Source organism: Argentina anserina, chromosome 7, assembly GCF_933775445.1.
Source record: "Argentina anserina chromosome 7, drPotAnse1.1, whole genome shotgun sequence".
Taxonomy (NCBI): domain Eukaryota; kingdom Viridiplantae; phylum Streptophyta; class Magnoliopsida; order Rosales; family Rosaceae; genus Argentina; species Argentina anserina.
In genome coordinates this window covers 14,065,910-14,085,071 of record NC_065878.1, presented here as the reverse complement: position 1 = coordinate 14,085,071, position 19,162 = coordinate 14,065,910, and the positions used below count along the sequence as shown (strand labels likewise).

Sequence of the window (19,162 nt, the reverse complement as noted above, 5' to 3'; positions counted from 1 at the left end):
GTTAGGCACATGGGTTAACTAAAAATCGGAGCTAGGCATGTGGATTAACTAGCCTCCGGAGCGTCCATGGACTTAGAGAGCAACCTAGGATCTCGAGACTAGACACGTGGGTTAACTAGCAGCCGGAGCATCCATGGATATGGCGAGTAACCAATGCTACGCCCATAGGCGACTAGAGCAGCTCAGGCATCCATGGATCTGACGAATGACGTAGGATCCCCAGTGGCAAATACGTGGGTGTAAGGAACCCGTGGAGAGTAAGCCATGGATGTTAGCACCCGTGGAGAGATTAACCATAAAAAAGAGAGTCAGTTCAGCAAGCATATGTCAAAATGTGAATGATAGGAAATTATATAATTTTGCATGAAATGTTGTTATGTATAGAAAACATAAAAAGTATGCACGGAGATATGTCGTAGGAAATAAACATAGGGTGTAGCCTTTTAGGTATAGTCATTTAGGTGTTAGCCCCGAGGTGTTACCGTGTGGCATGATCGTAAGACGTTGCCGCTTAGCGTTACCCTAGTATGTGTACACATATCAATTATATCCAAAAATGATGTAGCATATGCGGCGTAAGGGAAAACATGTATGGCGATAATGCAATCAAAATGCAAGAGTGTAAAGCTCATAAGTTTGTCCATATAATAAAGCATCCAGGTAGTAGTTGTGCCTCACCAGGGAAATATGTAAGTGTCAGCAGATAATGAGTTTATTTCTCATGTAAGAAAGCATCTTGGTGATCTGATCCTCATCAGGGAAATATACAAGTGTCAGGGGATAAGGAGCTTGTTGATCATATAAGAAAGTGTCCCGGTGGTAGTTGTACCTCACCGGGGAAATATATAAGTGTCCAAGAAATCATTAGCCCAAGAAATAGTAGAGAGCCAAATAATGGAGGCAGTGGCGTCTTGATGGTGAAGTATGAATCAAGATATGCCGACATAAGAAAGCGTCTCAGTGGTTTGTTCCTCACCGGGGTAATACATATAAGAATAGTCTTCGGTGGTAGTTGTGCCAGAAATGTAAGTGTTGTTGCAGACAACCCCATGACACTCAATTGCAAGGATAACTTGGTTGACGGATGCAATTGCCCATTTAAAAAGTGTTGTGGTAGTGAGCACAAATTGCAATTGGGCTTTTGCTAAAAATATACCGATCTAGATGGGGGAAATCAGAAAGTGACAGTAAGCTCGTTGATTGGTTACCCCCCCCCCTCTTTTATTTCTTTTCTCGTCCTCAACACGTGTGGAGAGAAGCGCAGCGAAGCTTCTCATCTCTCTTCATGTTCTGGGCGAGAGAGAATTGATCCGGGATAGTGTCAAGGCTGGGAGGAAGAGAAGGCTCAGCCGGGTGAGGAGCTCTGGGCGAGTGAGCGACTGGGGCCAGAGAGTGCAGTCGGGGTGGGGGTTTGGCCAGGGCATCCAACAACTGGGTCGGGGAGGTGGAAGTGCCAAGCCGGGCAGAGAGAGCTACCGGGTTGATCAGGTAGCTTCTAGGCCGGGAGAAAGAGGCAGATGCGGGGGTTCCAGCCAGGGTTCCCAAGGCCGGGCAGAGGCGCATGGAAGCTAGGCCGAACGAGGCATGGGGTCAGCCTAGTGAAGGCTACGAGGTCGGATGAAGGCCACGAGTCGAGAATAACATGATGGGAGCCGCCGAGACAGGGCCCCCGAGTGGAGAGAAGAGGCGGCTAGTTGGGGCATCAAACTCGAAGACAAATGGCTCTGGCTGAGATTTATTTTCTCTGTCCTACACTCTTCCTTTAGATTTGCATAACCTAGAAGTTTAGTTGTTGCGATTTTGATGTTGTGGTGAAACAAGAACCTTGGCAAGGCCGATTCAAGTCGTCGGGTAGTGTCGGCGGTGAGCCCAAAAGCTAAAGGTAAATTTCTTCTTCTCTTCCTCAATTTGGAGAACCCAGAGGTTTGTTTGTTGTAATCGTTGAAGAGATGTTGAGTGAAACTAAACAACAATATAGTCGAGATACGATTATCGATATAACCCCAAAACTTATTATAAATTTGACGCACTAGCAATATGAGTAGAGAGGACAAACTCTAGAACTCTGGTGGGTGTCCAAAGGAAATCTAGGCACGGCTGTGCTGGCGGTTGGGCCTTTTTTCGGCAACGGAGGATGTCGCAGAGGTCATGGTTGATGCTTGGGGTCTCACAGTTGTGGTTGTGAGGTACTCTAGTGCGAGTAGGCAAGTGTTGGAGGAGGGAGAAGATTTCAGATCTACTTTCTCTCTCATACATTATGCAGATTTGACGAGACCCAGAAGAGATTGGAGATAGTGGCTGACCGGAGAAGAAATTTTTTCAAAAAATAGGATTTCTCGCAGAGAGTTATGAGGGCGTTCTCATGAGGACCCTCATTCTAGCACCAAATGTTACGTTGGGATTCCGTCGGTGGAACTCCGGCAAACCGATGAAGCTCTCTGTCAATTGAAACCATGAACACACGACGTCACGGGGTGAAGACTGTACTGGCCAGCCTTCCACGCTCCGATGCCTAAGTCAACTACAAAGATAGACATGTAGAGTTAGGTAGGAGAGGAGGTGAGTGTATAGACTTAGGAAACTTACCTTGTTGTGGAGAGGAGAAGCATATTTATAGAGACAAATAGTGTGTGACCACTAAGATTACCAAACTGTCATCGTGGGCTAATAATGCGCGTAATGGGTTTTTGGGCTAATCATACCCTAAAATAGCGAGTAATCATGATGTTTAGCCCTTTAAAAGGCGTGGTGTTAATAACATTCTTATCAAGCTTTAAAGAAGATTGAATTCTGATCCAACACAAAATATGCCTTAAAGAAGAGAAGCATGTGTAGACTGGAAGGAAACCTGCTGGCTTGGGCCCTTCATGCACTGATATTACTCTTACACTCATTTAACATGTGTATAATTTTTCTCAATTTCTTTTATTGGAATATTTAGCATACAAGGGTTTTGCATGGGACAATGTAGTGAATACACATATTCCTTTTATGAGGAGAAAATAAGTATTCCTAGGATTATGGGTGGACTCGGTTCCATCAATTCGGTTTAAAAGCACTAATCGAAAATTGAAATCGAGGTCTCGGTTTTGTATTTCTCAAAACCGAAATCAGAAAAAATATTTAAAAACCACGATTTCAATTAACCTACAATTCAATTTGGTTCGTTTCGGTTATATAACTTACCATTTGTAATAACTTTCACACTTAACATAAAATCAAAGTAAAGTAGTAAACTACAAGTTTAGTACTTCAAAATTAGTAAAATAAGTAAACGATTGCGATAAGTTATAAACAACAAATAAAATCAACAAAGTTATGATAGAGTATTAACCAAAATGTAATATTTAATGAATTAGAAACTGTGAGCAATTAAATTAAACATTTCGGTGCTATAATCATGTAAAATCATGTATATCATATTTAACTTTTAATTAATAAAAACATGACATATACTTATTACTATATTAAATATTAATAATTAATATATATATATGTCGATTCGGTCCGGTTCAGTTTAATTAGTTTTTTACACGGACGAAACTGCAAACCGAAACTGAACTATTCAGTTTAATGTTAAAATCAGAACCGATAGATCGGTTTTGGTTTCTCAGTGTTGGTTTTTTCGGTGTCTAAAAATTCATCCCTACCTAGGACTGGCTTAGGCTTGGTTTCAACTATTACTAAAGTTCACTGCTTATGTTTTAGTCTATCATTCATTACAATATGCCAATATGGACATGCACTTACAATTTTATCTTGCACGAATTCTCGACGTTCAACCATTTTTAAGGCCATAATCATAGTCAATCAAGGTGCATCTTTTTGTTCACAAAATCATTACAACTTTTTCATCTACTCAAAGGAACACATTATACACATTATCCATAACATGCATATTTTTTTATTGAGATTAATCATGATTTGGCAGCAGCATTTGCAAAGTAGGTTGGAATGATTCTGACTCAGATGACAGCCCTAAGTATCATTAAGAATTAGTTTAAAAGCTAACATGCATACACATCACCCATATGGATGCATATGATCGATATTTGATATCTTTAAAATAGGCATGCATATCTGTATAGAGTTGGTGGGTTTCTTGCAGTATCTTAATTATACGATAAGTAACTTCGATTTTAATAACCACCAAAGTACAACAGCTGCCATGATTGATAATATCATAATAAGTTATAACAAATTATTTAAGTGATTGATAATCAAATGGATCACCATAAGGTACACGCTCTACAAATATGGTCAATTACTAACGACTCTAAGAATTGCTCATTTGAGATTTCCTAGCTAGAAGATTGAACACTGCATACAGCTTCCACGACGGAGCTAGAAGTATAACGTACGTAGTTACTAATTTTCTGAGGGAGGGGGGCCAGAAAATCTTCAATTCCTAAAAGACTTTTAGCTACCTAACATAGTTAATGTAGCTTAGATTAAAATCTTCAATTCTTTAATTTGGAAAACAAAATTTCAAATCAAGTGAATTTGGTTTGATTAAAATTAAGGTTAATGTAGACTCCTTTGATGGTTAATTGATACTAACATACACTAGCTTGCAAAACATATGTTAAGAGCAAGTTGTTTTCTACAGATAATTGAACATATGGACGTTGAATGACTATGAATTTATTGAATTAAAACTTAATACTGTGACCCGTAATTCATCGGCTCTTAATACATTGAACACGTACAGAGAAAATTAAAAATAATCTGAAAATTTATCGTTTACTTATGTGTGTAAAACTGTAAATATATAGGCAGATGGATTGAAACTAACAAGTTAGCCTGTATCCCCATTTGATCAAGCAGCCGACTAAATCTTTGTTGGATCAGACAAGGTTCTCGATCAGAAGATTTTGGGAACATTCTTTGGTCCCTTTGCTTTATTCACCAGGTATATTATTGGAATTCATGACTGCGAATGCTAAACCAATCCAGTCCATAAAGAATGAGGTATTGCTTGATTTGCTCCAATGCTTAATTTCTAAGGCTAGGAAAAGTCATTGTCTCTTTCATCGACCAAAATTAGAGTTAATATGTTGCACCCTTTGCAAAGTTGTCCTACAATTGCTATTTTCATTTTGTTAAGTTCTAACTTAAAAATGCTTAAGGTATAATCTTTTGTAAGAGTTGTTCGTAGTTAATTAGTGTGAAGCTTCACTCTGAAATTACAGAGTGAAGTTCCAATTTTGACACACTTTTCAGTCAATTTTTTTCACCATAAGCGATTCAATATTTATGTATGATATTCAAGATCATCTGTATAAAATTTCATCTAATTCAGACATCGTTAATGTATTGAAATTAGATTAAATCAATGAATGAATTAAAATTGTTCAACGTGAACCGTTCGTGTAAATCTCAATTTTGAAAGCTCAAACCATTGTCAAATTGGATGAAACTTTGTAGAGATGATCTTGAATAACATAACTAAATATTGAATCGCTTATGGTGAAAAAAATTGACCGAAAAGTGTGTCAAAATTGGAACTTCACTCTGTAATTTTAGAGTGATGCTTCACTCTGGATAGGGACTGTGTATATATATATAGTTCATATCTAGAGTGAAGCTTCACTCTGAAATTACAGAGTGAAGTTCCAATTTTGGCACACTTTTCGATCAAATTTTTTCACCATAAGCGATTCAATATTTAGGTATGATATTCAAGATCATCTCTACAAAATTTCACTTAATTCGGACATCTTTAAGGTATTGAAATTAGATTAAATCAATGAATGAATTAAAACGGTTCAACGTGAACCGTTCGTGTAAATCTCAATTTTGAAAGCTCAAACCATTGTCAAATTGGATGAAACTTTGTAGAGATGATCTTGAATAACATACCTAAATATTGAATCGTTTATTGTGAAAAAATTTGACCGAAAAGTGTGCCAAAATTAGAACTTCACTCTGAATAGGGACTATATATATATATATATATATATATATATATATATATATATATATATAGAGTGTTGGATATATCTTGGCCTGCAGTTCTGTTTTGCTTTTGTATGTTTATGTTTGCTTTATGTTGTTCTATGTTGTTTTTTCCTAGCTAGCTGTTGCTTCTTCTTTCTTCTTTCTTCTTCGTTTATTCCTCTGTTTGGACTTTGCCCTCTTTTATTGAAGTTCTCTGAATTGACCCCCAAAAAAAATTTGAATTAATGTATATATATATATATATATATATATATATAAAGACTCGTATATAAATGCAGGTGACAGGACATTACATCCTTGTCGAGCTTTTAAGAAGATTCAGTTCCGATCCAACACGAACATTCCTTACTACCTCACATGCTTCGTGAATAGTATGAATGTAAATAGAATCAAATCTGGCTTGGCTTAATTGAGTGTAAGAAGTGAATCAGGGTTTTGCTATGGGACAACAATCACAATATACGTGTACATGCACACAGTACAAAAGATGTGAGATTTGATTTTTGGGTTTATTTCTTTTGAACTGGTTTTGATGTTCTTGAAGAACAGAATGAGCTGATTATTTCATTGATTATGCTTAATTACTACATAATAAGCAGCTGAGTGATCAGTTTTGGAATGATCTAATTACATGGGGACTCAATATAAAAATATTACGGCATCGATCATACAATTTGATCATCTACTCAAGGGAACACATTATACACGTACATTATCCACAACATGCATGTTTAATTAACCTCAATTATAATTTGCAAAGTAGGTTGGTATGATTCTGACTCAGATGACAGCACTAAGTATCATTAAGAATTAGTTATATAGCCTAAGTACTACACATCACCTATATGGATGCATATGAGATTTGATATCTTAAAAAAATTAGGCATGCATATTTGTATAGAGTAAGTGGATAAGGGTTTCTTGTAATATTTAATTCTATGATAACTGACTTCGATTTTAATAACCACAAAATCTACATCAGTAATGCCATGATTGATAATAATTAAGTCACAACAAATTAAGTAGTTCCGTAACTTCCGTTGATAATCATGTATACCACAATGTTCACGTCCACAAATGTCTAAATTTGCAGTAACAAGCCAAGCATTTGGAATGATGAGCACAATGTGAAGTGTGAACCCTCTCCTAGTTCAATTCAAGTATGGAGAGTCCACCGTGTAAAGTTCTAGGTCTCAATACCAAGAGGATGATTGGGAAAAGTTTACTATGATCCACTATATGATACGTTAAGAAAAAAAAAACACATAAGAACTGTTTAGACTAATTTCCCTCACAGAATTTCCAGCGGATTGATAGTAGTCTATATAAGAGTTTTGAGTAATGTTTCGCTTGTTTTGAATAGAAACATTGCCGAGGCTAGCTAAAGCAAATTGGCGAAGATTACATGCTAGTGAAGAGTGTCTGGTCAAAACTTTTCACATCTTTATCTTCTCCTCTAATCAGAATTTGGAACAGTTAATTGTTCAAAACCATGCATTAACAAAATAAAGTTCATCTAATTGCAGCAAAACGAAAAAAACGAGCCAATGAACTGGAAAATTATGACTCATGCAATTTCATTAGTATGATATTAATAGCAAAAGAATTTTGGGAACGCCGTTGCTGGGGATCAAACTTGGGTCACCCGGGTAACAGGCGGGAATACTTACTACTATACTACAACGACTTGTTACTTTAAATTCCTAATTTACTTAGAATTACTAAACAATTATCTATAATTAAAAGTGTGTTAACATAGCTTCACTGCCTTATATTCTAGCTACCTACGTTTAAGTTTGAAGAGTATAATAATATGGTGGAACATATATCTAGGGTTAGCGAAAGTGATTGCATTATTAGGGCTTACTGGCTTAGGCTAATTAAGGGTTTGAATTTTGATGACTTTGATCCCTCTACTTCAATAATATGGATACAAATTATAAAGCTTCACCTAAAATATTCCCATCAAGTTAATTGTACGAAGTGCATTAGAGACCAAGGTTTGAGAAATCACTATAGGAGGAAAAGATAGCTTTCATCAAGTTGATATTATCACAATACACCGTTAAATGTGGCAACATGAAAGTTTTGTTGACGTGATCAGCCTTGGCTAATTAAGATTATGAGATTATTTTCAATAATCCCAAAAGAAAATAACATCCCCCATTTTCCTCCCACAAAAATCTCTCCTCCCTCAGTTGGCTTCCTTCCCATCCCCAACTCATTTTCTTATGCACTTAACAAAATCACCGTTATTTTTTCCAGATCTGTCACATCCATATTTTCTTCTTCTTGTTTTTTTTCTTCTTCATTTTCCTTGTTCATTGCTGAAGGTTCATCTCATATAAGACAGCAACATGGTATTGATGCTTAATTGTTTTCCATGAAAGATGATGATCGAGGGAGACTTATAACGTACAGAATTATGAAAACGGCTACTTGCCAAATTAAAAATCTCACAGGTACTAAGGGAGTTTGGTCTGTATATATATATATATATATATATATATATATATATATATATATATATATATATATATATGCATCGTTTCTTTTCTTAATTATATGATAGATAACACATAATCAGTTTCCCATGATACAAATTTGATTGATTAATAATGGAGTAACAAAGAATGTGTTATTCTCTCCTTGTTGGGGCATAAAAGTGAGATAAATTTCAAGAAAAAAGTGAGTGCATTCAGATCGAAATTTCACATATTCAAAATTTCAGATTTATGGAATGTGAAAAAGAAATTGAGTTCCTTTGCTCCATGGTGATGCTCTTTGTAGTGAAATAGTGATCTGAAGTATGTGCTCTTACATCCAAGTTCTTAAGTCCTAGCCTACCACACTACCTCATACTGTTACAAATTTGTAGAGTTGTTACATTCTCACGTACGTTGTTGTATCACTTGTGTGGTGATATGTTATCATGAAATTTACAAGTTATACATTCCCTGAATTTGTTGGGTACAGTCGAACGCATCGTCTGGAATGGCTGTGCATGATGATTGTAAGCTCAAGTTCTTGGAACTGAAAGCAAAGAGGAACCACCGGTTCATTGTGTTCAAGATTGAAGAGAAGATGCAACAGGTGATTGTAGAGAAGGTTGGAGGTCCTGATGAAAGCTAGGATGACTTCACTAATTCCATACCTGCTGATGAGTGCCGCTATGCTGTCTATGATTTTGATTTCACAACTGATGAGAACTGCCAGAAAAGCAAAATCTTCTTCATTTCATGGTTAGCATTCAAGCATTATATGTAGACCTTAAAAATGCATATGAACTATTGACTAGAAAACTATAAGCATGGGCATATATGGGGCGTCACTACTTGACAATGTTGAAGCGTTTAAGTACTTGCATAAGCACCAAATAGTTTGAGTGAATTTTGAAGGGCTCTCTGTAGGAAGCTTATAAATCAAAATTCACTTCGCCATAGCATGCTAAATATCTGATATGATTGGGAACATCAATCTGTTACACATAGTTCATGAACATGGCTGTTCTTCAAACACTGGTGCATTTTTCACGACATGCAAACTAGACGATGTAACTGCTGTTTTCTGTTGTATACAGGTCGCCGGATACCTCGAGGGTGAGAAGTAAGATGCTTTATGCAAGCTCCAAGGACAGATTCAAGCGGGAATTGGAAGGCATTCAAGTCGAGTTGCAGGCAACTGATGTCAGTGAGATGAGTTTGGATGTCATAAAAGGGCGAGCACTCTAAATTTTTCATGTAGAGATTCATTCATCCCTCACTGTCTTTATGTCACATGTTGATCATCAAGTTAAAGTCTAAGTTAACTGCGTGTGAGCTACTTACACTGATGCTTGCTTTTCAGATCTAAAGTACTCCTTTGCTATGGCTTATTTGATCAGATTTCTTCCTTTTCTATTTTCTTACAAAGCAAGTCTTACTCATTAGTTCTAACAAAAATAAAGTCTTACTCATTTCAAATTTGTGTTTGGTAGTAGTGGTACAGTAGAAGTTGGGGCATCTAATCGAGCATTAGGAATTCTAAGTGGCATCCTAATACTGTAAACAGAAGTATGGGCATGATCAGTTGCCATGGTCAGTAAAGTTGGTTTCAATTTGATACTCTAAGCAGGGAATGGAACACAAAGAAAACGCACTAGAGAGCACACGCATGTAGAAAAGGGTCCTCTATAGTTTTTTACCAGAACTCTGCCAATATTCATTTTCCCAATCTTCCACTTGCCTAGTTGAGTTGGCTTTTCTCTCAAGAAAATCATGAAGAGCTTCGGTATCATATGGAGGAGGCAAAGAACATGGAATTTCTTCGCGAGGGGACATCACCATGGACTCCTCCATGAATTTCTTCCATGTGCCAGTTGCACTGCATGCCATTGTTTCAGAACATAGTTCCACTGCGTTGGGAGGTATCGTCGGTTTGAACTTCAAGAGCTTTGCATATTCATTCAATACATGAAACATGTAGTCATACACATAGTCCATCTTCAAATCTTCTTGTATGAACTTGCTTGCTGCCTCCCCAATTTCCTCTGCCTGCACCATGTATTAGATTCTGACCAGTATAAGAACATAACACATTAAACTATCTCAGATATGTACATTTTTATGGGACAGAGACCAAGATTAACCTTTTCTGTGTGATTATTGCCCCATTCCACAGAAAATTTGAGTGAGGTGCACTTGTTGTTGTCCCTAATCGGCCAATAGTGCTCCAGTGGTAGCATGCCTCTCCTGTAGAAATCGTAGTACCGAGGATTTACATACAAGGTCATGGAATCACATGCCAATATGTATTTTTCACTCACAGACCATGCCCATCCTTCTATATATATTTTGTATCTGCACAAACCAAGGTTCTTTGTATATCAACTCGCTAAAGTGCGCAGACAATGTGAAACATAAAATTGTCGGGATCAAATTTCGAACTACAGTTTGAATGCTACCTATGCTTGCATTGATCTTCTAGGCTGGACTGCTTGTACCCTTCTTCCGATTCTTTCTCCCAATTCTGATGTACAGACGTTCAGAAACAATACATCATTCTATGTTTAAAATCAAAAGCCAAGAAAATTACATTCATATGATTAGATATAGTTGGGAAGTTACTATATACCTGAATGTACAGGAGTGTATTCCAGTCATTTTGATCTGTAACATTGCATTTGAGAAGGTCTCTCCTGGTTGGAGCTACATGTGGGTTACCTTTCCAGTAAGCATAGGGTACCCTGTCCTTCCACTTTGTTCTTCTATTGCCTTCCTTTATGCTTGGCAATAAGTTTTTCCATGGCTTTATATTGATCTCCGCCCTACCAAAATTCCATGGCTTTATATGTTAGAGAATCCAAGTATTTAAGAACCTTCTATAGGCAAGTATTTGAAGTTTCAAAGTTTGAACACTCGTGTTCTGAAACCCCCGCATTGAAAAGTTTGTTATATTTTAATAGATTAACATGGTCACAATCAAGGGATTTCACATGCAAACATAGTGTAGGACATGAGCAATTACCAGCCCCAGAAAGACCAATCGGGGAACACAATGTCTAAGCTGCCTTCATCCGAACAGTATCGGAAAATAGGAGGGGGGCCGGCATTTGGTCCTTGAAAGTCTCTTGATCGGACCACTGGCCGATCATCACAGTCAAACATGATCTCCAAGTCCGGCAATCTACCAGGGTATACCCTTAGAAGCTGCAAAATGCCCCATAATGTAAACATGTCCCTAGTTTGTATAGACTGCCTATACTTCTCTAGGTAAGCCTTGCCGTCCACAATCACAAGCCTGAAATGTGCCGTCATGCGTGCCCGCTCCACCATGTCCCTCGTGATTCCAGTATCTCTCCATGGCTGTAGATCTTCGTGGATCCATCGGAAGTATGACGGGCATGTGACATTTGATGGGAGGTTAGAGTTTGCAGGGTTGTGTTTGCTTGGGTAGGTTCTTGGACAAGTTTGTGTCACATTAGTGTCTGTAGCACATTGGAGTGGAAATTCAATGGTTTTGGGTATTGATGTTGTTGGTGTTAAGATTGATTTGTTACAAGAAGCACCTGAAAATATAAACTGCAAAGAGCGATATCATGAAACTAAACTTCATATATGCTAATACGACGGCATATACGAAACTTCATGCATACTTGGTAAGCAAAGGAGTTTAACTAAACTTACAGAGTTAATTTTAACACTCCAGCCTGCAGCATATACCAGCAGCGCAGCAACAAAGAAGAACAACAAGGACAAGAATGCTACGGTTGTAAATGTTCGGCTTCTCTTCTTCGATGGCTGCCAACTAGATCCGGCAAAATGCCTATGCAACCCTGACCCCTCCAAGATATCATACAAATGCTTCACATTGTTCCTCTTCATCGCTATGTAAGCAGATTGATTTGCACCTTGCCAGCCTTCCCTAACAAACCCTCACGAGCCTTGCTCAGCTTCTTGTTTTTGGATTTCTGAGTCTCAGCTCTGTGGACTCGAAAGTCCTACTAGCATGGGAGTGATATATAACGAATGTAGTTATTTTCCAACGCTTATTTGAAGTCTGGTTTCGTACTTTGAAAGGGTTGAGACAAGTTTTCTACCCACAATACGCTCCAAATCAAATGCAGGATTCCTTATACAACACGAGTCTCCCTAGCTAGTCCAAGTTTTGGCCTAACATCGAGCCAAACTGGCCGACCTCAAAACAAGGTTTGCGTCTTTCTTCAAATCATGGAAATGGGACACTTGTACATTATGTCCAGATCGAATTGCCGACGTACCCTTGTGGCCTTGTCTGTACTTCACAAGAAACTGAAGTAGTTAGTTCTACAGAAGAGGGCAACTTTGTCCATTCCTTGATGCTCAATTGTCTTTGTTTAGCTAAGTGGGAGGATTAGGCACCTCCAAGTAAATAAGGCAACTCAAAATGCGGCAATTGGTTTCGATTTATTCTTAGGATGGAACAAAATCAATGGTGGGATAAGTTTAGTCTGACCTTGTTAATATATCAGTGAGAAACTTAATCTTGTCGCAAATTCATGGTTTGTGGTCAAGTCGAAGTTAATAAATAACATGATTTTCGGTTAGCGTAATTAAGAATCTGAAACTGTAACAAGCTTCATTACGAAAGTCACAAGGATTGATCAGCGTATTAAGAACGGGTAAGTTACTGAAGGGTGAAAACTAGTGACAGTTAAAGGTGACTTGCAGAGAAATGCAGTTTGAACGTCAAATGAAGCTGGTGAAAAACGTAATATGATATGGAGGGTTGCCAAGAGTAACAGTAGCACATAGGAAGATGAAACTTATTGGAGACCCCCGGCTTATGCTCCACCTTATAGGGATGTCTTGCTGTGTTTCCTTCTCTTCCAAGGGCCGGGCGTGAATGCACACGTTCCTCAAGTGTGAAGGATCTACATACATTACTGAATATGCGTCGAAACCATGCGATGTACCTAGCTAACAGTACTGCGATATCATTATCGAACACTAATTCTTCGAGGGAGTAGCATTGCACCCATCTCACAGGAGTGTTTCTCCAACTCGGGTGCAATAACTGGTAGGTTGGACTGGTGGGTTAGAGTTAGGCTTATCATCACAACCAATTCCGTGCAACTTACTCGTCGTTTAAGAAGTCGATGGTCTACTAAAGTAAAGAATAAGTCGACGGATTATGAAAATGAAGTTAATGACTTGGGAAGTTTGAGTAACAAGTACTTAACCTGTTAAGCAATCCATTGAACGTCAGTGAACCATTTGGAATTCCATGGCAGACATTACGTTACTGCACTACGCAAATTCATTTGCTTCTTTTGCTCTCCCTAGGCACTTGCACTGGAGGGGGGGGACAAAGAACCAATCTTCCGGTGCAGTGTTACTCCTGGAGTTGACAAATGGTGCATTAGTGATAAGAGCGAATAGGATACAGATTCAAGATCTCATTTTTAGTTCATCTAATTCTTTTGCCTGTTTGAACAATTCATATAAGACCTCGTGTTCGACTGATTTGCAATGAATCACAAGATGGCTTAAGCCACAGAATCAAACTCCAGATATGCCCAGTTGGAGGGAGCTAAAAATTCACACTGAGAAGTAATACCAATTCGCACTAGAAAGTGTGAGATCCTCTAACCTTGAGTCTGTCAACAAACATGTTTCCAGATTGATGTGTCAGTTTGCAGCAACATGCTATTGAAGGTAGATGACATTTTCCCAGTTAGTGACTTGAACCCATAGCTCATATGTTGGTCCTCAAAGCCGGTAGAACCCCTTTCTAGCCACATCAGTGTCTTGAGTCTGCATGTTTAAAAACACTAGCATTAGCCAAAACTCAGATTACTATATAAATTTCACTATAAAGATCACAACATGCGCTGGCCCATCATTAATTGTAGATGAAGATTGAGCAGTACAAAACTGATGACCTCCCTCTCCCATAGTAGAGAATTCCTCCAAAGCTCGGGGCTTCAATAGCCAGTTACTAAAGGTATGTGCGCTTTTTAGAACTTTTGACGTTGCATTGTATTCATGAGCCATTTCCTGCATCAAGATTCCAGGATTAAATAGTTAATGGATGACAAGTGATGGCCACTAATGCACACATCGCTAGTAGTTAGCTTAGAAACTCTTATTTCTACTCTATTTTGGCGATTCCGAAATATGATAGACAACAGAGTAGATGGCCACATAACTAATAGTACTGCACAAAATTGAGCAAAAGGAAACCTATAGATAAACGATATACTTGAACATTAGTTCTTTATGTTTTGTTTCATAATTTGACACTGATTCTACTCAAAGAGTAACAAATCAGCAACAGAGAGCATCACAAATAATTACAAGCGCACTACAACATCTACATCTAAAGCTCTTACACCGGCTCCACGGGTTCGTATTTACCACAACTTAACTTTGACAATGTCTAATGTCATGGTCTCATGGAATAGTCATTCCATTCTAAACAAAGTTCCCGCATTTACTGCATTGGCCACACAAGTATAACTTAAACAAAACCAAATTCAGAATACTGATTCTACCTTGATATCTCGATATGAAATCTCATTGACATGGATTTTGGTGGGGCATTTATCTCTTAGGGACACGAACATCTCCAAAAGCCGCTTTCTGCCAAATGGTACAAAGTACAAATTTTCAATGACAGTAGGGGATTGTTTAAATAATATATTTTACAATATACTTATCACCGTACTTGCATATTGGCGATTCAGTAGAAGGACTGCGTGACCCTTTTGCAGCGCCTTGCTTTCTTCCTGTGGTTCCAAGAATGACTTCGTGCAAACCAGACTTACTCCAACATATTGAGTACCTGTGAATCAAATCATGAATAAATCAGTGGTAATCAAACAGTTATAGGATGAATTTGCAATCAGAACATGTCAAATGAATATTGAAATTACCCGCATGTTATAGTTGACAAAGCAGTCTCAGAATGTTGAAATTCCTTTGGTGGCATTGGAGCTTCCCAGAGTAGTGGCTGCCAGTGACATTAGCAGACATTTATAACAACCTTGACATTTTCAATATCACAGAGTAGACACTTCACAGACCTGGTTCACTTGAAAGGGACTGGTCAGCTTGCTTGATAATGGTAGGACACGATCATGCAAAGATTGTTTCAGACAATCAATCACATCAACCTTTTCAGAGTTGTTGTTAGGGGATTGCCCAACAGTAATAGAAGAAATGTATATAGGTTGAAGAAAGAAGGAAAGCAAAGCCCCTGAATAATAAATCAAATTATATCGTTAACTTACAGCTGATGGTGCAATCATTAAAGTACTGTAAGTATAACAAGCACAAGCACACCATACACTATCTAACCTGCAAGCATACCTGATCTAAGAAAAAAATCATGTCTTTTAACAACATTCACTTCTAAATAATATCAAAACTAAAGTGTCAAGTATTGGGTACTCAGGGATGAAGTACATGCCAGAACAAAGGACGAACCTTGAACTCCAACGACATTCCAACGGGCTATCTTATCAGAGCAGCTAACCGACAATGTTGTATCACCACGACCAGGCTTCCTTTGAACCGTACCAATCAGTTGCGAAGCGTCACCTGAAAAAAAAAACATAAAACATACAGATGCTCTGTCACCAAATCTCATGCCAAGACTAACAATTCCTTTCACAGAGAAAGTAACAACATTCAATAAAGACATCAAATACTTTCCCCTGAAAGTATCCACAGAAGCAAAATGAGAACAAGTTCAAAACTAATACCATTATTCTCAATCAAAGCCTCCTCATTTACGAACTCGTCAAATGAACCCCCTCCACTAGGTGTGATACATTTCGGGGGAGACAACAGACAGCTCGACGAAGCAATCCCACCTACACAAAACCGACCAACAATAAGTAGTTTAGTACAATCCAATTATCCAAAACCTCAAGAGAACACTCATCATTTTCAATTCACAATCCAAAAAAAAACTTACAAGGCAGTTGGGATATATACATATGCAACTTCCAACCCTTCTTCATTCTGTACTTCCCTCCTCCATCACCACTTTCTTGCTCCAATTCAAACATAAACCTCTCCACATCATCACTCCGCAATCGTTTGCTTACATTGTCATCCCTCTCCTTACTATCAACTCGAGAAAGACATTCAATCTGCGCATAGAACAACCTAATACAACACACATTACTAACTACAAGACCGCCGCCGACACAGTAAACAACAAAACACAACAAACGTACAAACAAAACAAATGTACATTAGCTTCCGAACAAAACTCGGACTGAACTCAAAGTGAAGCACCTGATCAGAGCGCGGCGAGCGATGACCTCAGCGTGGGAGTCGTTAACGACATCGCCGCGGGGGCTGAGGAGTGAGCTGCCGAGGCATTTGGTCCCGGTTCCCAACGCGACAACTTCCAGTTCTGAGGAATTGAGAATGCTTTTGAGAGAAATAAAACGACGGCGTTTGGGGGAGAAGGAGAATTGAGAGGGGGAGTGAAAGAGAGGGGAGTGTGACCTTGGAGAGGAGATGAGAGGAGGAAGGCGGCCACGACGGAGACTTCGCGGCCCTGAGGCTTCCCTTTCTTGGGGAGCGAGTTGTAGAGTGAGAGCACCTTGGCGGAGACTTTGTGGCCCCACTGTGAGTCCGGAGGTGGCGTCATGCTGACGCGGTGGGGTGGTGGGACGGGTGGTGGCGGGAGTAGCGCCGGCGAGGTAAGAGTTAGGCCGGTTGCGTTCTACAAGGCTTGAAACTTATTGAGTCAAATGACGACCGTATTTATACGTTCTACGTACAGTACAGTTACTTTTTACAGGTGCAGTCGTGCAGACTAGCTTAGCCCGTTTTCTACGTCGAACTATTTATTGTGAAGTAGGATGACCATAAAAGAATTACGTTTTTAGGATTAGCTCAACGAATGATGAAGATGAAGTGCGAGAATGTGAGAAATCTCTAAATTTTTGAGCTTCAATCTTCTCCCACCTAGAAAAAAATAAAGTAAAACTACCATCACTATGTGTTACCGTAGCTGAATGTGAAGTAAAACCACATTCACTAATTAGAAAGTGAAATTGACTCAAGTGATAAGTTTTTCAGTGCCACCATAGCACTAAGTGATAAATATCTGATGGTTCTCTATTCAAATCACTTTTTTAGACAAGGAATTTAATTTAAAAAACAATTCATGTATTTTATAGTTTAAACTCGACTACTCATAAACAAGATTTTGCATGACATGCATTTATGTCGGCCCGAGTTCTCAAATCGTCATTTACAAAACAGGAATAAGGTTAGCATTGGCTGTATCCTTAATTTACTATTAGAAATTGATGAGAAAGAAACCAAAAGAGACAACATTCTCCTATCATCGTAAGTTTGTAACAGAGAAATTGTATATACATTACTCAAAACTCTTAATACACACTCATTTCTCAATACACCACTATTTTAATTTTAATTCTAATAACTTATTAAATACACAACCTGAAGTATCTAAAATATCCCTAATCACATAAAAAGATAAAACTATTTTATTATTTGACTATATCTAATTATTAGTATATATTAATAATTATATATATATATATATATTTGTAGATGTCTTAGAAAATCGTGAAAATATATTATTATTACTTTTTAGATCTTTAAACAAGAAATCACAACTAAACAAATGAAGAACACACGCTTCAACACCTCGGCAGTGTGTTCATATGAAGAAGAGCCAAATGATCAACTCACTTCGTGAGAAGAGATTAACAAGTTATGAATTGATTTGTGGAAAGATATAAATGAATCAACTATTATCCAAATTTCTCGTTTAAGTTCCTTTATAATAGAAGTGATCTTAAATTCTCTTGCAATTTCACATTAATTAGTTTCCAAATTTATTTTGATTTTTGTTTTTTAATTTATTTCATATTTCCCAAATTTGCTATATATGGTTGTTTTTGTCATGTTACGTAACTACATAATCTCAGTTTATTCTAGAGGTTTTGATTATTAAGGGCATCAAAATACCCAAAATGTTAATTAGGGCCCCTAATTTGGACTTCTAATAAATAAGGGTATGAGTAAAATCTGTACCCTTTATATGTTGAGTTATTACGAGTGTGTCATTAATCTTAACTGACTCGATCATATGATTTATATCTCCTAAATTGTGCCTCTCTCTCTCTCTCTCTTCCCAACCCGAGACAAGGTCTCTGACGCCGGATCAAAGTTGCCAATCAAAAGACCAAAACCATCTCTCTCTCCAACCCGATGGAGACAACCCTTCGGCGACCAGATTCTCTCTTTTTCTCTCTAACTTGACAAAGACAACCCTCTGGCGCCTCTCTCTCCCTCATCCACTCCCCTCGCGTTCTCAAAGGTGAGATCCACTTGAATCTTTGGGTAACAAAGCCTTAATCTCCATCTTCATTGGAATCTCTATACTGGAAATATGTTACAGACCATAATCTTTGAATCTTCAAGGAGAGATGACTTAGTTTTTCTTTTCTTTTTGAAAATATTTCGGATGGTGATGATGAGCAGATTGGGTCTTTAACTCTGGTGAATAAGAGCCTAAGGAACTCAAAAAAGGTTTAAGGGCGAGAGGGTGAGGAAGTGGAGGCTATAAGGGAGGTTATGAGAATTAGATGATAATCGAGTAACTATCTATGTAACTATATATATACCTAGTTCAATAGGCTAGATATGATACAAGCTTCCATCCATGTAGGTTGGTTGTGTTTTCC

At 38.1% G+C, this 19,162-nt stretch overlaps 3 protein-coding genes across 7 annotated transcripts; 1 reads left to right on the top strand and 2 right to left on the bottom strand.

The window, feature by feature from the left end:
* Positions 1-8,928: 8,928 nt before the first annotated feature.
* On the top strand, positions 8,929-9,692 carry LOC126801493 (actin-depolymerizing factor 8). Its single transcript, XM_050528855.1, is given in 2 exon segments — positions 8,929-9,203; positions 9,542-9,692. Coding segments are annotated over 2 exon segments (399 nt in total). The 5' UTR covers positions 8,929-8,955.
* A 256-nt stretch (positions 9,693-9,948) lies between these two features.
* Positions 9,949-12,547, bottom strand: LOC126801538 (uncharacterized). The gene is made up of 6 exons (XM_050528918.1): positions 12,126-12,547; positions 11,467-12,020; positions 11,074-11,266; positions 10,904-10,968; positions 10,589-10,799; positions 9,949-10,493 (listed from the first exon to the last, which is right to left on the bottom strand). Exons 1-6 carry the CDS (start codon positions 12,321-12,323, stop codon positions 10,131-10,133), a joined length of 1,584 nt encoding a protein of 527 aa, XP_050384875.1. The 5' UTR covers positions 12,324-12,547; the 3' UTR covers positions 9,949-10,130.
* A 515-nt stretch (positions 12,548-13,062) lies between these two features.
* Positions 13,063-17,185, bottom strand: LOC126801539 (tRNA-specific adenosine deaminase TAD1). Of its 5 annotated transcripts, XM_050528920.1 has the most exons (12): positions 16,944-17,185; positions 16,728-16,848; positions 16,402-16,595; positions 16,187-16,297; positions 15,909-16,022; positions 15,506-15,678; positions 15,356-15,432; positions 15,148-15,264; positions 14,975-15,062; positions 14,356-14,477; positions 14,071-14,234; positions 13,063-13,818 (listed from the first exon to the last, which is right to left on the bottom strand). In XM_050528920.1, the coding sequence occupies exons 1-11, from the start codon at positions 17,086-17,088 to the stop codon at positions 14,081-14,083; spliced, it is 1,416 nt and encodes a 471-aa protein (XP_050384877.1). In that variant the 5' UTR covers positions 17,089-17,185; the 3' UTR covers positions 13,063-13,818; positions 14,071-14,080. The 5 variants fall into 5 exon arrangements, with proteins under 5 accessions (XP_050384877.1, XP_050384876.1, XP_050384880.1 ...); XM_050528919.1 differs by lacking the exon at positions 13,063-13,818 and having other exon boundaries at positions 13,893-14,234; XM_050528923.1 differs by lacking the exon at positions 13,063-13,818 and having other exon boundaries at positions 13,893-14,234; positions 16,402-16,579; positions 16,944-16,970.
* Positions 17,186-19,162: the final 1,977 nt, after the last annotated feature.

Bases quoted from the DNA above. Each gene is read 5' to 3' on its own strand.
- LOC126801538 (XM_050528918.1), bottom strand. From the start codon at position 12,323: ATGAAGAGGAACAATGTGAAGCATTTGTATGATATCTTGGAGGGGTCA. The intron at 10,800-10,903 runs GTAGCATTCAAA...TGGTTTGTGCAG, and splicing joins GAAGATCAATGCAAGCATAG to ATACAAAATATATATAGAAG. The intron at 10,494-10,588 runs GTTAATCTTGGT...TACATGGTGCAG, and splicing joins GCAATAATCACACAGAAAAG to GCAGAGGAAATTGGGGAGGC.
- LOC126801539 (XM_050528920.1), bottom strand. From the start codon at position 17,088: ATGACGCCACCTCCGGACTCACAGTGGGGCCACAAAGTCTCCGCCAAG. The intron at 15,265-15,355 runs GTAATTTCAATA...TTTGATTCACAG, and splicing joins TTGTCAACTATAACATGCGG to GTACTCAATATGTTGGAGTA. The intron at 15,063-15,147 runs GTACGGTGATAA...ACCATTTGGCAG, and splicing joins ACTGAATCGCCAATATGCAA to AAAGCGGCTTTTGGAGATGT.